The sequence below is a fragment of the Passer montanus genome, unplaced genomic scaffold (assembly GCF_014805655.1).
Source record: "Passer montanus isolate IOZ18808 unplaced genomic scaffold, ASM1480565v1 scaffold28, whole genome shotgun sequence".
Lineage (NCBI taxonomy): Eukaryota > Metazoa > Chordata > Aves > Passeriformes > Passeridae > Passer > Passer montanus.
In genome coordinates, this window is record NW_024367483.1 from 2,320,934 (window position 1) to 2,338,434 (window position 17,501).

Sequence of the window (17,501 nt, forward strand, 5' to 3'; positions counted from 1 at the left end):
TACACCACATTCTGACAGATATCCTTACACTTCCCCTTGCACTGCCCATATTTAAGTCTTCTGTATTGTTCTTGCCTCAGACAGCAAGTGAGGTTTTGTGACAGGAGGAAAAATAAACCAGATTTCAGCAATTTTGACATTTATTAAATCCTTTAAAGTAGTCTGATGATGAAATACAAACTACTCACTGAGACAAAAGACACTTGAAATTTTTCTATTATGCCACAAATATTTCTATAAAGCAGAGGACAACATTCATGTGACAAAACTAAGAGAAGCTCTGTCTATGTAAAAGACAACACATACCACCCTACTCCTCTCAACAGAAAACTATCTGGTGTAGCTTAAGTGATTAACTGGATGTAGGATTAACTACATGCAAAAGCTTTTGCTGTTTTCTCCACCAGCACTAAAATAGGACTCCCAAAGAAACACCTCGAAATTCTAAAACAGATACCAACACAAAAATAATAGTTACCAGATCGAGAAAATACACTTGTGCCCTGCTTTCTTCTCCAAAGAGAAGCCAAAGGAGGCTTCTATTAACTGAAGGCAAAAATAAATATTATGCAGATTGTTGCAAGTTGGAGTAAACAGCATTACTGTAGGTTTCAATATGTCTTTGGAAATGCTTTCCTTTGACTTTTAAAAGTCTTCATCTGAAACTATGTGGGGAGCAATGTTGAATACTTTTATAAAAATGACATCAATGTAATAACCCAGCCGATCCTTAACAACACTTGGGGGAATACACATCAGGAACTCTGCTTTATGTTCTCAGGTACTACTGAGCACTGTGACACCCAAGGTTCATGAGGAGCTCCACCTCCCAGCAGGAAAAGATGGTATCTAGGAAGCTGAAATGCAGTGCTGCTCCACCCCAGTGCAGAAGTTAAAATTGCTCGTAGCAGAACCAGCGTCTCCCACTTCCAAGCACTCAGGCAAAATGAACACTGGAGCATGCAGAATGGCTAGGAGAAGGAAAGAAAAAGTTGAATCTGCTTTTAAGAGAGCATTCCTAGAGGAATATCCTCTTTCCTGCTGAGGAGGTGTGTGCCCCCACTGTCACCAGTCCTGCCATCACCTTCCAGTGCCTGCCAGGGGCTGCTGCTTCTCCCACTCTGCCAGCAGGACTAACCCCAGCAGTTCCAGACAAAGGCTCCAGGCAAAATCAAAGCCTACTATTTAAAGTTGTTTAAGCTAACTCAATACTCATCTTTAAACAGATTAAGAAGTGATTATACAGAAGCTTACCAGCATATCTACAGACATGTCTTCTAGCAAAGAAACACCCTAGGGCCTGACTTTTCCACAAATGAAATTGATAACTTGGACAGCGCGGAACTGAATTAAGGCATTTAACATTCTGCACACCTGCCTAATTTAGCATACCATTTAATCCTGCTAATATAGGAATTGTACACTGCTGGGTTTGTTTGGGGGAACTCAGGAAATAGATATATAGATACCATAACACATATGGGTCATAACCCTCTAAGATCACAAATGTAAACACCAGGAAACTGCCCAGGATTAAATAAAGATTATATCAAAAGTTGTGCTCAAGTAGAAAGCCGAGTCTTGATGGTAGATGACTGTTAACAGCGTACTGGCATAGGTTAAATTATAACTGGGCATTTAAAAACAAGTGGGGAAAAAAAACCCTTTTAAATCCCCTTTGTTTAAAAACAAATGGGAAAAAAAAACCCTTTTAAAAATAACATTGCCTGTTGCATTAAACTATATGTATTCATCCTAGGTAACAAAAAACAACCTGTTTAACTCCAAGACTCTTTTTTTTACTGAAGAGAGTTCTCAGGACACAACAGTGTTTTTAAAATAAAAACAAATTTAAAAGGAACCAGATTTTTTCCTCATTTCCTAGAAAGGTAAATAACAGGAACACACTACAATAACTGTAACAAAGCAATGCAACCTAAATACAGAGGTGGGTTTTAATAGGCTTTAATTTTTAACAGGTTTTTATTTTGGTGAAGTTTCAGTAGTTCAAAAAGGGTTGAACAAACACTGATGGTTCAGAGCACATGAAGTTCACAGGGAAGAAAAGGGACAGATTCTCATCTTGGCCACGATATCAGAGAGCAGTCAGCATTAATGACACACTCAACCTTCCCAGAGGCAAGCCTGCAAATCCTTGAAGAACAAGATGAGGAAAATAAGGGGTTGTTAAAATCCACTGATGTGACTCAGATTCCATCTCACGATGTTCGTATTCAATATTTAATGATTCAACACGCACTAGAGCACTTGGGACACATCTGAATCAGCAGCTCACCAAGCTCCAAAGACACGAAAAGCCAAGAATTGCACTCAAACAGTGAAAAATCCAGCTTTGTTCAAAGGCTGGCATAGTTTGTGTCTGAACTGATCCTTTTCCTTAGTGCCAGGACAGGACTGGTCTCAAGTGTCAACAGGTTCTTGATACATGATCAGTTATATCCCACTAGACTATTCTGGGGACACTCAAGGATAGAAGATCAGGAATCACATGCAAAGTCACAAGAACTCACAAAGTTGCAGTGCAACATCTTGGAAGTGACTGAACACAGGCAGGTTTAATGGCCTGCCCTAATGCAGTTAATGGAAGCAATCCAACTGGAAGAAAGCTATGGGAGGAAAAAAATTAAAAAAATAAATAAAGGAAAGAGATCTAAAGGATCTCTCACATCACCGCCTCATCCTGAAATACAAATCCAGTACATGCTGTACACGACTTGTTTTTGCAGCGAGAGACAGCTTTCATGTATCCAAAGCTCATTATTAGAAGATCAAGGTACAACTTAACCACGAAGCTGTCTGAAACACTCAGCATCAAGGCAGGCAGTCATTTACAAAGCAAACATTTCCTGCACAAAGCCAGTCTTTAAAAGCACACAATGTAAATGCAACAAAATATTGCAATCAAAAATGAAAATATAGTAGAAGTGCACACAAATGTCTGCAGTCTCCAGCTGTCTGCAGAAGAACACTGAGGCTGCAAAGGATAAAAGTAAATACATGTGCATCCTAAGACTGAATATATTTCAAATATTATAATGCATGCAAAGCCTTGGAACCACAACCCACTTACACACACTCCTACTACCTGGCAGCCATTAACACACATGATTCATGTTCTGTTAATAACAGATATTACACATAAGGTTAATCCCTTAAAATAAAAAAGTACATCTGCATAGTTCTGTCCATTTGAAGAAATTATGACAAATCTGCAGACAACCAGAAAGGCCTCCTGAATTTCTGAAGGACAGAAAATCAACAGTCTGAAACAGTTATACCAATTTTTCATCATTTCTTTCTGGCCAAATATAATGCCAGAAAGCCACCTTTCATTTTAATTAATATGTCCAAATGTTACAGCAGCAAAACAGTTGGTGGTTTAGAAAATTAAAACATCAAAACTCAGTAAGTAGGTTCACTGATAAGTTCTGATCTAGGCAGTAGTATTTTTTTTTTAAGAAAAAAGAAAAAGCAAAACCCAAAAAGCAGGTTTCTGCAAAGTAATCCCACCAAAGAACATAATAATGTAATCCATAAGGGTCTACAGTTTTACACAAACTGGTGTTTGTACATAAAAAACCAGAAGCTGTGCTACTATGAATCCCCAGCATCCTAAAAACAGCCATTGGAAATCATTCTCTTATTTCAGGACAGAAGGCACCAAGTAATCCCAGACCCTGCATGTAATTTTTCCTTTTTTTAAAAAAAGAAAATACACAAAAATGATCATCAACACATCATTACTGAATGGAAGTAAAATGGGACAACACTATGGAGAAAGAAGCAGTAACAAACCATAACAATTAAACCACAAAACACACAGGAAGATGTAACTGAAAAAAGGTCAATGATATCAACTACATGCAAAGATTTCTGAGATAACAGCAAAACAAGCTATCAAATTTACCTAGATTAATGCTACATGGCTGTACCACTTGCAGGTCCAAGTGGCTCCTGTCCTCCACTCCATAGCTCAGTTAGTGTATGCTTGAAATAAGCCCAACGATAACAGAAGGCTGATTAGACTGAAATTAAAACCAAGCATTCAGCACTCAGGCCACAGAAATACTCATCTAACCTTAATCCTTCCTCCCAGCTCACATCTCTTTCTGCTTTTCTGATATGTACTAAATTATTAGCAGCCAGCATGTTTTTATTTGTTGTTTTGTCCAGATGATTCTGTTACACTGTGCTTTTATTATCCTTTACCAACATTAAAGGCTTTAAAATGGGTGTCTTTATTATCTGAGCTGATTTACTTTGAAGTAGGAAAAAAAAATCATTAATCCTGTATGCTAGGATCACCCCTCATATATTTTCCTACAAGCTGTTTTAGACATACATATAGTGCCTTTCTGCTCCTTGGTACCAATTTAAATGAGATAGTATCAGGGAATTCATTTCAGACACAGTCTCTTTATTAAACTCCTCCAAATTCAATTTGTTATCAACAGGTCTCAATGCCACATTGTTCTTTCAAGAGCCCATCTAATTTTTTAAGGACTGTAGTCACTAAGCCTTGATTTTATTAACAAGGGGAAAAAACTCCAATGATATCCAGTTTAAGGCAATACCTGATCACTATCCTCTCTTGTGGATTTTTCAATTAAAAAGTTACATCTCTTTTCTGCAATGTTTTTAAGCATCTTAAGCTTTTCTATACAACCAGTGAAGATCCAATGACTACACCAAATTTCCTGCCTTCCTAATGCTTCCTGCCTCCTTCCAATATTAGACTGAGCACGTAGAAACTGTTCCACAGATTTGTTTTCCTCCAACTCATTCATTACACAGTGAATTTCAATTCTGCCTCTGCCTATTTCTATTATTCAGAAAACATTTCTAACGAAAAAATCTGAAGAGTTCACTTACATCTTTCTAAACAGTTCAGTTAGTCAAGTTTCACAAAGTATTTGATGTGTAATAGAACATATCACTACAGAACTGTGCTCTCATAATCACACCATCAGGTACATTTATAATGCTTCTTTTTCAAGCAGCAGTTAATCTGTTAGACTTGCAGAAAAAAATAACTAGAACACCTCTACCAGGTCTGGAGCTTAACTGTGACAGATGAGTGTTTTTAACTCATGGTAGAAAAGAAAATTAATTCCAGAGCTTTAGGGCATGAAATATAAGAGTGTACCAGGAAAAAAAGAAAGAAAAAAAAAAAAAACAACCAAAACACTAAACATCAAAAGTATAATGCAAAGAATTGAAGAAGAAAGGCTGATTAAATACTCTGCCCATCTCCAAGTTGGCAAGAGCACCAGCTACAAAGCTGATCATATTAAAGCTGTCTGACCCTTCCTTCCTGCTCTGCACTATTTTCAAAGATCAAGATACCACATGTTAAAATATAGCTGGAGCAAAAACTGGAGAAAATAAGGTCTTTTTCGTTGTTCTCCCCAGCATTCAAGTTTCCATTCTGCTGGGTTTGGTTGGTTTGTTTAACCAAGAAATGCAAAAGAGAGAATGAACATTTACAGTATTTTAAGGAAGTATTTTAATTGCACTCTTACACTCTGGGCAATGTATTTTAGGAAATACCAAATGTTCAACAGCAACGCCCAATTCTATGTTCATTCAACCAGCCACTAACAGTTTTATAAACTGGCATGAATGGAAGGCAGTCAATATCCAAACTAAGCAGTTATAAAGCTATTCTTGCTTGTTTTTCAACCCTACTTATGGGCAGGGCAGTCAACTAACTTCAAAACTGTAATTAGCTCTGGGGTTACTGTGGTTCATCCCTATAAAGAGGGAGAACTATTGAAACCTAAGTAGTTCAGTAGGTTCTCCCTACATACAAATATTCATGGATCTCTTTTAATAAGAATGGCTGAAGCTTTACAAAATTTGATCACAATGAACCTAACTACTGGTTTCCTTACAGTGAGTTTTTTACAGGCTTCAAACTTTTCCCAAATCTTGAAAACCAGAATGATAAAAATTTAGTAAGGTATGAAACAATCTTTAAAGAAGGAGGAGTGAAAGCTCATGGGAAAGCACCACAATGCTATCTCTAAGATATATGCTAAGCTCAAAACAAAAAGAAGGAACGAAGATTTCAGAAAATAGTATCTGCATGAATATATCAGAGATTGGGGAGAGCTGATTATTTTATTATTTGCTTCCATTGTATCAAGCACCACAGCTTCCAACCACCACTCTGAGCTAGAATACAGCATCAGTTCCTCTCCTTTTAAACTGACTTTCTCTTGATAACCTGCTTTGTCAGACAGCAAAAATAAACCACTCAAACAAAAACCCCAAAACAAAAATAAAAAGGAAAAGTCTTCATTCTTTTTGCTGTCTGAACAGAGCCATTCTCGGCAGCAGGACCCTTCACAGAAAAGCAAATAAACTCATCACATTAAATACTTCAGAGGAATTATGGATCCCTCTTTTTGCAAGAAACCCGTGCTGCCATTTCTCTAGCCAAATCGTTATATGCTATATTTAATCCACACAGAGGCCTTTATTGTGCTGGCACAGAACACTTGACCTGCAGCCAGCACAGGTTTGTTCACTGGCGGATGAAACATTGCCACAATGATACAAAATTGCAAGACTTGGAAATTCCTGTGAAAGTAACCTGAGTAATTACACTTGCCAGCTTCAAGGCAGAATTTAACTTGGATACTACAGTTTGCACCAATGTTTTTCAGGGTGAAAGCACGGCCAGGCGCTACTGAAAGCAGTCTGAAACTCAGTTTCCATCTGTGATCCAGTAGCAGGCTGGATCCCACCAGCACCAGGCTAAGAGGATGCCTAAACTGGATTAAAGAAAAGAGAGTTACTGACAGCCTCCCCCAGGCCTGCCTTCCTCTGGAGACCTCAAATACAAAAACTGAGGCTAATTAGCCTACAAATACTGAAGGAAAGGTAGCTAACAGATACATTGCTGAGACCCACATCTTCCCTCTCTCATCACAGCAGGAGCTCTCACCAAGGGATAACATCTGAAGGACACATCCCAGGGATGCACCTACGGCTCTATCCTCATGAGGTGTTTCTCTGAAACTCTGTCCAGAACTGACTGGGCTTCAGAGAAATTATTTAGAGATTTTGCAAAATCAGACAGAGTTTTTGCAAGGCCATAAATTCCAGGGGTGAGCTATCTGCGTGGAAAGGTACATTACACAGATCCTTCCTGGAGCAGCTGTTTTCAGAAGCTGAGAGAGGCTATTTATAGAGTGCCACTTGATTGCCAGTTCACATGAAACTAAAACACTGAGTAAATAGGAAACAGCAATTAGTTCTCAGATGTCTTACTGCAAAACATGGTCACTGTCGATATTTCTGATATTTTACACTGAAGCACAACACAACCATCCCAGCAAAGGGCTCATTAAGGACCATCCACACAGACACATCTTCCTCCCAACTGCATTGTTAGTCCTGGACTTGCCATAACAATTTTCCTTTGATTTGGTGGCTGAAAAAGCACAGCAAGCAAAGAAGAGATATATAAACTGCTTCATTTTGTACTTGACTCCATAACTGCTTAGATAAATTTGCAAAAAACTTTGCCCAAAGGAAAAAAAAAAATGCACATGGACAATGCGCATGGACAATTCCTGTCCTCCATTTGTTCTGTCTGCCAGACCGTTGAAACACTACTAAAAAAAAGAAATTATAAATAGGAAGAAGCCTTACTTCCCACGCAGATCAGACCAGCAGTGACCAACACCCAGTGGCACCCAGCTGGCCACTGCAGTCTTGACCAGTGGGCCAGAGAACAAAGCTCCTACACAGAGCTGCTCAATTCTGAAAGAGAAAAAACCCACACCTGCCCTGCCCTGCCCTGCCCACAACAGCAGATCTCTTCTCTGGAAAATCTGCACTTGAACAACCACACCTGAGTAGCAGCCAAATCAGTGGGTTTATTAAGGCCATAAAGGCCATTTGGGGTAAAAGTGCAGTGGTTCCACAAAAGAAGGGCACCCTGTACCAAGTCCATGGTGAAAAGCAGGAGTCAGTAAGGACTGAGCATTTCTTGCCACCACCAATGCAGATCTCAACAGCAATTCCATGGGAAGGCTCTCCTAGCCCCTATTTTTTCAAGGCTTTCAAACAACTGAGCTCGTTTAGGTGAAAGGAAGAACAGTAAATATGAGCCCTTAACCAAGGCACCAGTTTTGTTTTTAACTAAAGTTAAGTGCATTTTATTGGAGCAGCATCCCGAAAAGATGATTTCTACTGTTCAAATCTTAGTACTTCAACTCTCAGAGACACAACCACGTAAAAGCAGAAGAAAAAAACCTACAAACGTCTTCTTAAAAAAAAAAAAAAGGTGCTTCTTCAGAATCTGCACACTACAGTCCTGATTTTAACATTGAGCTTTTCTGCTCCCACTGGAGCAGTCAAAAAGAAAAAAAAAATCGAGTCAGAAGGACTGATCACTAAAAGTTAGAACAATCCTCAGCTAAGGCTTGGCCAAGCACAGCTTGAGACATAACCAAAATCAAAAGTAGCTAGATCGTTAGTTCTCTTTTTTTTTTTTAATATTTTATTTTAGGACTCAAAATTTCTTTCCAAGGCACTTGTGCACTGCACACACACACCCCTCTCTGTAGAAACCTACCAGCAATACCCTTGATTTCCTAGATTAACCTTTTGTGAATTACTGAGCGTTCAGGGACTACAGACAGAAAACTCCCGAGTTAGGCTCGGCAACGTGATATCCCACCTTAAATTCCACCAGGAAAAAAACCAAACGACAGGCCATTGCCACCGAGCACAGCCGGGAAAGCCTGGCAGGCACGGATCGACGCTCGTTTTACAACGCTGTAAATCAAGCTCCATCTCGAGTACTCGAGGTTTCCACTCCAAGGCAGGAATTGTTGTGCCACACGAGCACAAAAGAACGCGTTCCCGAGCCATCCACCCCGGAGAGACACCCCGCAAACCCACAGCGGACCTCCGAAAACACGTGAATAAACACCGGCGCTTCAAAACATTCATTTTTGCACCGTTTTTTTTTACAGAACCTGCGCCATGACAAAGAACACGGATAGCTCTCCACGCCACGGGAACCTCCCCGCGGCCTCGGGAGCTGAAAGTGGCGCTGGCTCGAACTTGGGAAGTGGAAACGCCGGGCTGGGGCGCGGAGCCGAGGGCAGCGCGGGGACCCCGCGGAGCTCCCGGGGACACCAAGGGCGGGCGGATGGGCCCGGCTTCCCCCGGAGCCCCGGGAACACCCCGCTCCCGGAGGCGCCTACGTGCTTTGTTCCCAGCGCCCGGCAGCCCAGCGCCGCTAAACCCGGACGCTGCCCGGCCCCGGAGCCGTGCGGAGCCGCCGCCCAACTTCCCGGCTGGATCTCGGCGAGCAACAGTTCCTTTGGGAAGCGAGGGGCCGGGGGTTCCTGGCGGGGCCCGGCAGGTGTCCCGCAGCACCCCTCAGGGCACCCCTCAGGGCGCGGGGGCCGGGAGCGGATTAGTCGGAGGCGTCGCCGCCCCACACGGGGCGCCGGCAACTTCGCGGCCGCGGGACGGCGGAAGGGGCTCCGGGCGCCCTCCTGGCTCGGTGGGGCGCCAAGGACTCGCCCGCCCCCCCGCCCTTTCCGCCGCAGCGCCCGTCCTTACCGAGGTAGTGCCTGCGCAGCAAGCCGGGCTCCTCCAGCCCCAGGCTCCGCTTCCGCACGTCCCACAGCAGGTGCGGGCAGCGCCCGCGGGACATGGCCCCGCGCGCGCCGAGCGGGGATGCGCGCGACCGGCCGGGCGCGCACGCGCGCGCGAGGCGCGGGAGGGTCCGGGCCACGCCCACCGCGCGCGGGGACACGCCCACCCCGGCCGCGGGGGAAAGGCCACGCCCACCGGGCGGGAGGGGCGCCCGAGGTTAATGGGCGTCTCGCGCGAGCCGGTGACGTCGCCCCGCCCCGACTGAGGGGAGGGCGCGTCGTGGGCGGGGACGGTGACGTCAGCGCGCCGGGAAGAAACCCCCCCCGCCCAGTGAAGCGGTGTGAAGCCGCAGGGCGGCCATCTTGGCTTCGGGCGCATTACTCGCCGCGCAGGGCTCCCCCGCGGCGGCCATGTTGAGGGGAGAGCGAAGCGCAGGCGGCCATCTCTGAGCCGGGCGCCCGTGCCCTTGCGAGGGCGGCGGGCGCGCCAGCTCTCCCCAGGTGCCCGGGCCAGCGCGCTCAGCCAATAGCGCGGCGCGCAGCTCTCCGCCCCGCCCCGCCCCCTGCAGCCATGACCAATCAGAGCGCGGGCCGCCGGTGGGCCGGTCCGGGGGGCGGGGCTTGGCGGAGGAAGGACGCGCGGACGGACGGACGGACGGACGCGGCCCCGCTCGCCCCCCGCTCGCCCCGCGCCTCGCCATGGCGGCCGCCGCCGCGGGGCTCCGCGCCTCCTACCACCGCATGCTGGACCGCATCGAGCTGATGCTGCCGCCGCGGTTCCGGCCCTTCTACAACCACCCGGCGGGTGAGGGGCGGCGGTCACCTTGGAGCGGCGGGAAGGGCGGAGCGGGGGATGCGCTGCGGGCGGGAGCGGGGCTGCGGTAGCGCGGTTAGCGGGGCGTTGTGGCGGGGGAATGCGGCCCTGGAGCGCGGTGCCGCTCCGTAGCGGGGAATTGGTTGTGTCTGTGAAGGGGGAAGAGGAGAAGCGGGCGGTCCCCGCAGGGATGCGCTGCTGCCGCGGATCCAGGGATGGCGGGGGCTGCCGGAGCCCAGCCCAGGGGATGTCATGGGGCTAAAGGGGCCTGGAGGCCTCGGCAGCCGCTCCTTTCGAGAGGATGGGCTGGGAAAATCGTAGGATCGTGGAATGGTTTGTTGGAAGGGATGTTAAAGATGATCCAGGTCCATCCGCTGCCACGGGTAGGGACACCTGCTCATCCGGCCTGGCCCCGGACACTTCCAGGCACGGGGGACAGCGCTGCCAGGCTTTCTGATCCTGAAATGTGCCCTGGGCAACTCGGGCAGCCTTTGGTTGTATTTCCTTTCTGCTGAATCCCACGCTTCCACCAAAGGCAGCTCGGTGAGTTGGCGGGAGGACTCCTGTGGGTGGAGAATGAGCTCCCCTCACCTGACCTGGAGTTTATCTTTCCGTGGGGGGTTGTGTTATTAGGGAGAAACCTCCTGTAAACCGATCTCATTCAGTGCCATCTACGTGGTGTTTGTCCTGTAAACAAATTGCGTCGGTTGTTAAAAGGAGCGCCCGATAAAATCCTGGCATTCCATAGGCTCTGTCCCCACTGTTCGTGCCGGTGTCACAGGCATCCTTGACTCTTCACCTACCAGGAATATGCACTGTGGAAATGGACTTTGGTTTGCAGTCAGTTGCCCTGTCCTCTTACAATGGCCCTTTCTTGGAAGGAAAATCCTATCTCTAAAGAAATCACAGAGAGTGAAAAGTGCAGTTCTCCAGACCAATATATTTAACATTAATGTATTGTTTTTATATATAAAGAGACAATATGTCCAACACTGAGAGACACATTCCACTGGTGGGAAATGTGGCAGATTCCAGAAGCTCTTAGTGGATGCAAGGCATAGCAGGTACTGGGAACATCCATGTTCCATCTTCAGCAGAGCTGTAGTGGGAATTGGAGAAGGTTTTGGAGGTTCTCTTGCAGTGCTTTTCACTTCACAGAACTCCCTGTGGGCTGGTCGTCACCAGAATGTTGTAATTAATAAATCCATTTTTAGGGATTCTGTGTGTATATATATATTATATATACACATATATCTATCTGTCATAATCCATACTGATGATATAAGTGAGAAAAGTCACAGCACAAGCAAGTACAGAAAGTGAACCCCGCAACTTTCTATTTTAGCCTTGAAGGTGTGTCAGTGAGAAAGTTATGCAATACATGAGACTCTGACTGCAGGAAAAAAAAAAGTGGGTTAAAAATGAAAGGCTTTCTTTTATCTCCAGTGACATCTAAATCTCTAGTCTAATTCAGGAATATAAGCATCATTGTCATGAAATTATAAATCACTTGTGAGGCGTGAAGCACTTTCTGGCATAAAGAAAGCTTCCAGCAAATTAATTGGTGCCTATTAAAAACTGTTTCTTTGGCTGGCCTTGCTGGAGGACACTGGAGGGCCTGGCACACCAACTCCCCAGGCTGCCACGGGAAAGCATGGGCTGAGCTTGTGCTCCCCCCCCTTTGGCCTCTCTGCTTCACTTTGCCCGACTAAACTCAAGTTTTCAGCACAAAGACTTCTTATATTCAATAGAAGTCATAAATTGTATAAACTGGTCACACATGTGATATCCAAATTAGCCTCTGGTGTCCCCCTGCTCTCTTGTGCTGCTGTCATATTGATCCTTGAAAAATTCTGGATGTCAGGAGCTGGGAAGAACTCACCCAGGCTGGGTACGTGCTGGAGTGTCTCCAAGGAGAGGTGTTGGACAGTTTTTCCTAATTACAAACTTGGCTTGGTACCTTCCCTGTCTCCAACTGCTTCTTCGTTCTGCAGTCAGCAGTTTGAAATGGTTGAATTTTCTATTATTAATAAAAATTAATGTCAGTCTTCTTGAAAACTCAACTAGCTGTTTAGGGAGTGTCAGTTTAATAATTTATACTCATCCCACATCCTCTAGTACTCCAAATCTGAATTTGTGTTTTAGAATTAGATAAATGTTAGTAATTAAAGCTACTCTGTAAGACTGATTTATTTATTACAAGCTGAATTTGCAGCCTGATTCTGACACACCAAAAAAGTGCCTAAGAGAACAGCAGCTGAAGTTTGTAACTTTAAAGGATGAACATTAAGCTGCTGTTATCTAATATTCAACAATATTTGACAAAAGGTAATGTGCTTGTAGTTACTAAATGCAGTTTGAAACTTGATCACAAGCAGGGTGGGTTAAAAAGGGCTTTATGCAAGGCTGCCAAGCCAGTTTTTGTTTCCCAAGTCATAGTTTTAAAATTGAGGGTGGTTAAAACTGGAAGTACAGGTAGTTGGTGCAAGGTCTTTTAAGGGCTGAATTATTAGTGAAGACATAGCTCTCACCAAAAGCAGGCAACCAAAGTCCTGGTGGTTACTCCTGTGTAATATATTACAGTGAAAACTTGGCTTCCTCTTGCATGTTATCAGAGTGCTGAGCAGTGACCTAAACATTAATTTTTTGTGATAAAATTAGAACAGTGTCCTGACTGTCTCACAGGAGAAGTTGGTACTTTGGATTGTGGTCTCTTATTTAAGACTTGGAGCACAAGGCCCAGATTAATGATTTCTGGCATAGTTGTGGTGTGGCTTTGCAGGGCTTGCTTTTAACCAACCAGTTGCTATTTTAGCACCACTGGAAATTGTATGTATTTATAAGAGAGTTGTTTTTTCCCCAGGTCCCATGCCACTGGATTTTTCTCCCTTCCTTCTTGAGATTTCATCCTCTTCCCTATAATCCTCCTTTACCTACTGGTGTACTCAATTAGGTGTACCTAATTTTTGGGGTGTTTTCCCTATTCCTAGGCCTTTTCCTAACTCTTTCAATTATAAATGCATTTTGCCTACTTGGGTGTTCTCAGTTGCTTGAACATGGACATAAGAAATCCTATCCAGCTGTTGCAGAAATGTGTGCAGTGATTACACAACTGAAGGCTGATGCACTGAGTTGATGAATTATAAGTATTAGGTGCCAGAGCCTGTACAGCAGTATAAAATGCTAATATAAACAATTCATTATTTAAAAAAACACCAACCAAAATAAACCAATTTAAACTTACTGTGGGTATTAAAACAGCCACATTTACTAAATAATTTCTTTTCTCCCATTCTCCCTCAGGTCCCAAAACAGTGTTTTTCTGGGCACCTGTTATGAAATGGGTAAGTACAAGATGCCAGCTGGTGTCTGGGTGTCATGCCAGGGCAATCTGCTGCAACACACTGAGCAAGCAAGAGTTTCCCAGCAGCTACTTGAGCCTGCAGAAAGACTAGAGGCTCTCATTCTTAATATATGGGGAGGAAAAAAATTAGCCTTAATAACAGCACAAAAGGAAGGGGATAACAGTGTGGGGAAAATGCTTTGTGGAAGAATTGTGCTTTTCACTGGGTTTCACAAAGGCTTTCTCTTGTGAAACACCACCTGTTGCTCAAGGTAGGCATGATGCAAAACTCATAAAGCATACATTTCTTCTGAGATTGAGGAATTTGAGAAGTATCTTATAAGGAAGCCAATTCCTAAGCCTTGTATCTTGAAGGCAGGCTGAAGCATGTCAGAGTGCAGGGCAGTCTTGACCTAAAAGCCCAATGCAGCTGCCATTGTGGCTGTCAGTGGTGCTCTGCCTCCTGTGAGGTTCTGCTTCCCACTGGCTGCAGCCCTGGGCTGTGTTTGTGCCCAGGTGATGCAAATGCCACCTCCTCATTCACTGTGCTCTTCTGAGGTGTTGCACTGATACAGATAAAACAAGAGATCTCCAAACCCACGAGGATGTGATCTTGTTTGATAACAAGGATGTAACCTGCTCTTTCCCTTGCCAGCTGCTTTGTAACTTTGCCATTGTGAACCCCCAGTGTTTTATAGGCCACAGGCAACATTGTGCTCTAAGCTATAGCTCGGTTTCTTTGTCAGTTGTCTGGTCTGGAGCTGCAGGAACCATGGTTAACCTTCCCTTTCCTCAGAAGTTCTCCCTGGAAACACCCTCCTGAGCCTAAGCACACGGGCAGCTCTTCTGTGCCCAAGGAGTCCTGGATAAAAAGCACTAGGACTATCTTACTTAGGGGTTTGTCTGGAGTTTTTTGTGAACTGGTGTAACAGGAACATGAAACTGTGTTTCCAGTAGAGGGCAATAACACAACAAACAAAGCAAGCAGAGTGTTTGCTGCTAATGTCAAGTAGATCAGCCAAGCTATTCCTCAATTCGCCTGCATGTTTTCTACTATTACTGGAATTATATTTAAGAAAAATACCCCCCTCGGACGAAGCTAAATGAAGACTTTATGGGGTGAAGAGACCAGTATCTTAGCCTGACCTGTGGAAAGAAGGCCCTCATTTAAATAAGCCTCTACTTGTTGTTTAAAAACAAGGGTGGATTTTTTCCAGCTGCTTTCTTAAGCAGCTGTGTTCAAATTAACCTTGTTCTTGAATTAATACAAAACTGCCAGTGCCTGGGATTTTATTGCCACCCAGTTGTAGCTGCTATAACTGTGTTCTTTTTTCCTACCACAAAGGACTGGAAATGGATGGTATCTCCCAGAGTCTAATTGCTCATAGAATGCATCCCACCTCCTGCATAATGCAGTAGGATAAGCACTGAGCTGTGAAGCAGCTTCCCCTTGCAAAGCTCTTCATCTGTTACAGGAGTCCCAGACTGGTGCTCACTGAATTTCTCTTTGCAGGGCTTGGTGTGTGCTGGACTGGCTGACATGGCCAGACCAGCAGAAAAGCTCAGCACAGCACAGTCTGCAGTACTCATGGCCACAGGTAAAGCCTTCTTAAAACACTTTCTGTTTTCACACAGCACCATCTCAGAATCTTCCATCAGTACTAATCCACCTCCACAGAAAGCCTTAATTTTTATATGCTAGCTGTCACTATTGCTGTTGGATGCTGATTCTAGGACAGACCTCTACTTTTTATTCAATCAGTAAGCATTCTGTAATTATGTAATAGTTTTCTACACCTGTCTTAATTTGGAATTGTTCAGCACAAGTTGCTACAAGTTAGGCATGAGTGTCATCCCTTAAGTTACCATGATACCATTCATTGCAGTAAGTGACCTCTTTTCCTTCAGATCAAGTATTTTTGAAATCAGTCCAGGATACAGTGACTTTTTTTAGAACACACTTTAAGGGATTTAAGAATGGTAGGGTAATTATACTAACATAACTGGAAAGAATTTCCAAGTGTTGTAAGAAATTTGAAGCAGTGGCACATGGACTACTGCACTGCTGTCTGCCAAGAATTCTCACACTGGCAGAAACAATATTCTGTAATCCTAGAATCATTTAAGTTGGAAAAGACTTTTAAGATCACAGAACCCAACCATTAACCCAGCACTTCCAAGTCCTCCACTAAAATGAGTCTCTAAGTGACACAACTACATTTCTTATAAACACTTCCAGGGATGGTGCTGCACCACTTTTTCCAATGCTTTTCCTGTCTAAAAGGGTTCTCCAGACTTTATTTTGATATCTGATGCAGTCCCGTGCATTTTGCACAAGTTTTGCACAATCTCCAATGTCGTGCAGCGAGCTGGATATACAGCAAAATATCACTACACTGCAACATTGCTGGAGAATTAAGGTCTAGGCTGCAGAGATCCTACAGAGAATCTTTGATATTCAGACTATGATTGACCTTACTGTAGCTGTTTCAGAAAAATGCACTACATACCTGTAGATGTCCCACTAACCCTTTTCACTGAGAAAAAGGAAGTTATAAGCAAAGCAGTTGTCTAACGTGAAGTTGCAAGATGTGTTTACTTCAATTGGCCCATGAATCTGCCTCCAAACTTAGGGAAATATCGGAATATTTAATTTGAAATATCTTTAAACTTTCCATTTTTTTTTCAACAGGCCTTATTTGGTCAAGGTATTCTCTGGTGATTATCCCTAAAAACTGGAGTCTGTTTGCTGTGAACTTCTTTGTTGGCTGCGCTGGTGGTTCCCAGCTTTTCCGAATATGGAGGTATGCATTACTAAGGGTACAAGTACAGCTAAGCATTAACCAGGAATTTATAAATGCTGCCAGCCTCTCTGTCAGTGCAACAGGCAAGAGGAACTGAACCATTCATGAAATGTTACAGAATGTTGTTGCTACATTGTTAGTTTTACAGTTAAGTCGGAGTGAAGCGAGAGCAGCATTGAATCCTGTCAGTTCCAGCTGGATCAAAAGGCTCTTAAGCAGAGCAGCATTTTTCAAAAAATTGTTTCTTGAAGGAAACTTTGGGAGTTTTCTGGCTTCAGTACTGGCCAGGAATGTGGCAAACTTAGCTACTTTAAAACTTCCTACAAGAATTTTGATATCCTGTCCCAAGTTTCCACCCTCAAGTCCATTGTAATTTTAAACAGCCTCTGGTGAACAGATTGCTAGGAAAACACTGTTATTGTAACTGGTGTTCTATTCTATTCTTAGCCTGTGCTCTTTCTTTTTTATTCCTATAGGTATAATCAGGAGCTAAAAGCACAAAAGCAGGTGCAATAAAGAGATGCTTAACCCAACAGGTCAAATCTAGCAACGCACAAACCCATCCCCATGGGACCTAGCTTCACTAATTTTAATGTTTTTTTCTCTGAGAAAATAAAGAGGAAAATAAAGGAGATGAAATGTTTTCTAAGTGCAAATAACCAGGTATCTCCACACAAATAAAGGGTAACCTTTTAAAATGAAGGCAGAATTGTTTGTCTTGTATTGTCTCTTTAAAGAAACTGGATGGATTTTGTCTAAAAAGAATTGCTGAGCCTCACCTTTTCTGACTCCACTGAGCAGTGCTGGGAGTGACACAGTACTGGTGACAGCCAGAGCCTCAGACTGAAGTGATCTTCCTGTCACTGTCAGAAAACCACCTGTGTGGGGGTTTG

At 43.9% G+C, this 17,501-nt stretch overlaps 2 protein-coding genes and 1 long non-coding RNA gene across 10 annotated transcripts in view; 1 reads left to right on the forward strand and 2 right to left on the reverse strand.

The window, feature by feature from the left end:
• Positions 1 to 9,765, reverse strand: part of DCAF6 (DDB1 and CUL4 associated factor 6) — a 74,338-nt gene extending 64,573 nt beyond the window's left edge. For all 8 annotated transcript variants that reach the window (XM_039713117.1, XM_039713116.1, XM_039713118.1 and 5 more), the window contains exon 1: positions 9,613 to 9,765. In XM_039713117.1, the coding sequence (XP_039569051.1) occupies positions 9,613 to 9,706 (94 nt within the window). In that variant the 5' untranslated portion in view covers positions 9,707 to 9,765. The remainder of the gene's footprint in view (positions 1 to 9,612) is intronic.
• LOC120504021 lies at positions 1,950 to 9,602 on the reverse strand. The gene is made up of 2 exons (XR_005627904.1): positions 2,261 to 9,602; positions 1,950 to 2,154 (listed from the first exon to the last, which is right to left on the reverse strand). It is a non-coding gene; the product is annotated as an uncharacterized LOC120504021 (long non-coding RNA).
• A 486-nt stretch (positions 9,766 to 10,251) lies between the features above and the next one.
• MPC2 (mitochondrial pyruvate carrier 2) lies at positions 10,252 to 17,314 on the forward strand. Its single transcript, XM_039713122.1, has 5 exons — positions 10,252 to 10,452; positions 13,765 to 13,805; positions 15,318 to 15,402; positions 16,497 to 16,608; positions 17,085 to 17,314. The coding sequence occupies exons 1-5, from the start codon at positions 10,347 to 10,349 to the stop codon at positions 17,122 to 17,124; spliced, it is 384 nt and encodes a 127-aa protein (XP_039569056.1). The 5' UTR covers positions 10,252 to 10,346; the 3' UTR covers positions 17,125 to 17,314.
• The last annotated feature ends 187 nt before the right edge of the window (positions 17,315 to 17,501 follow it).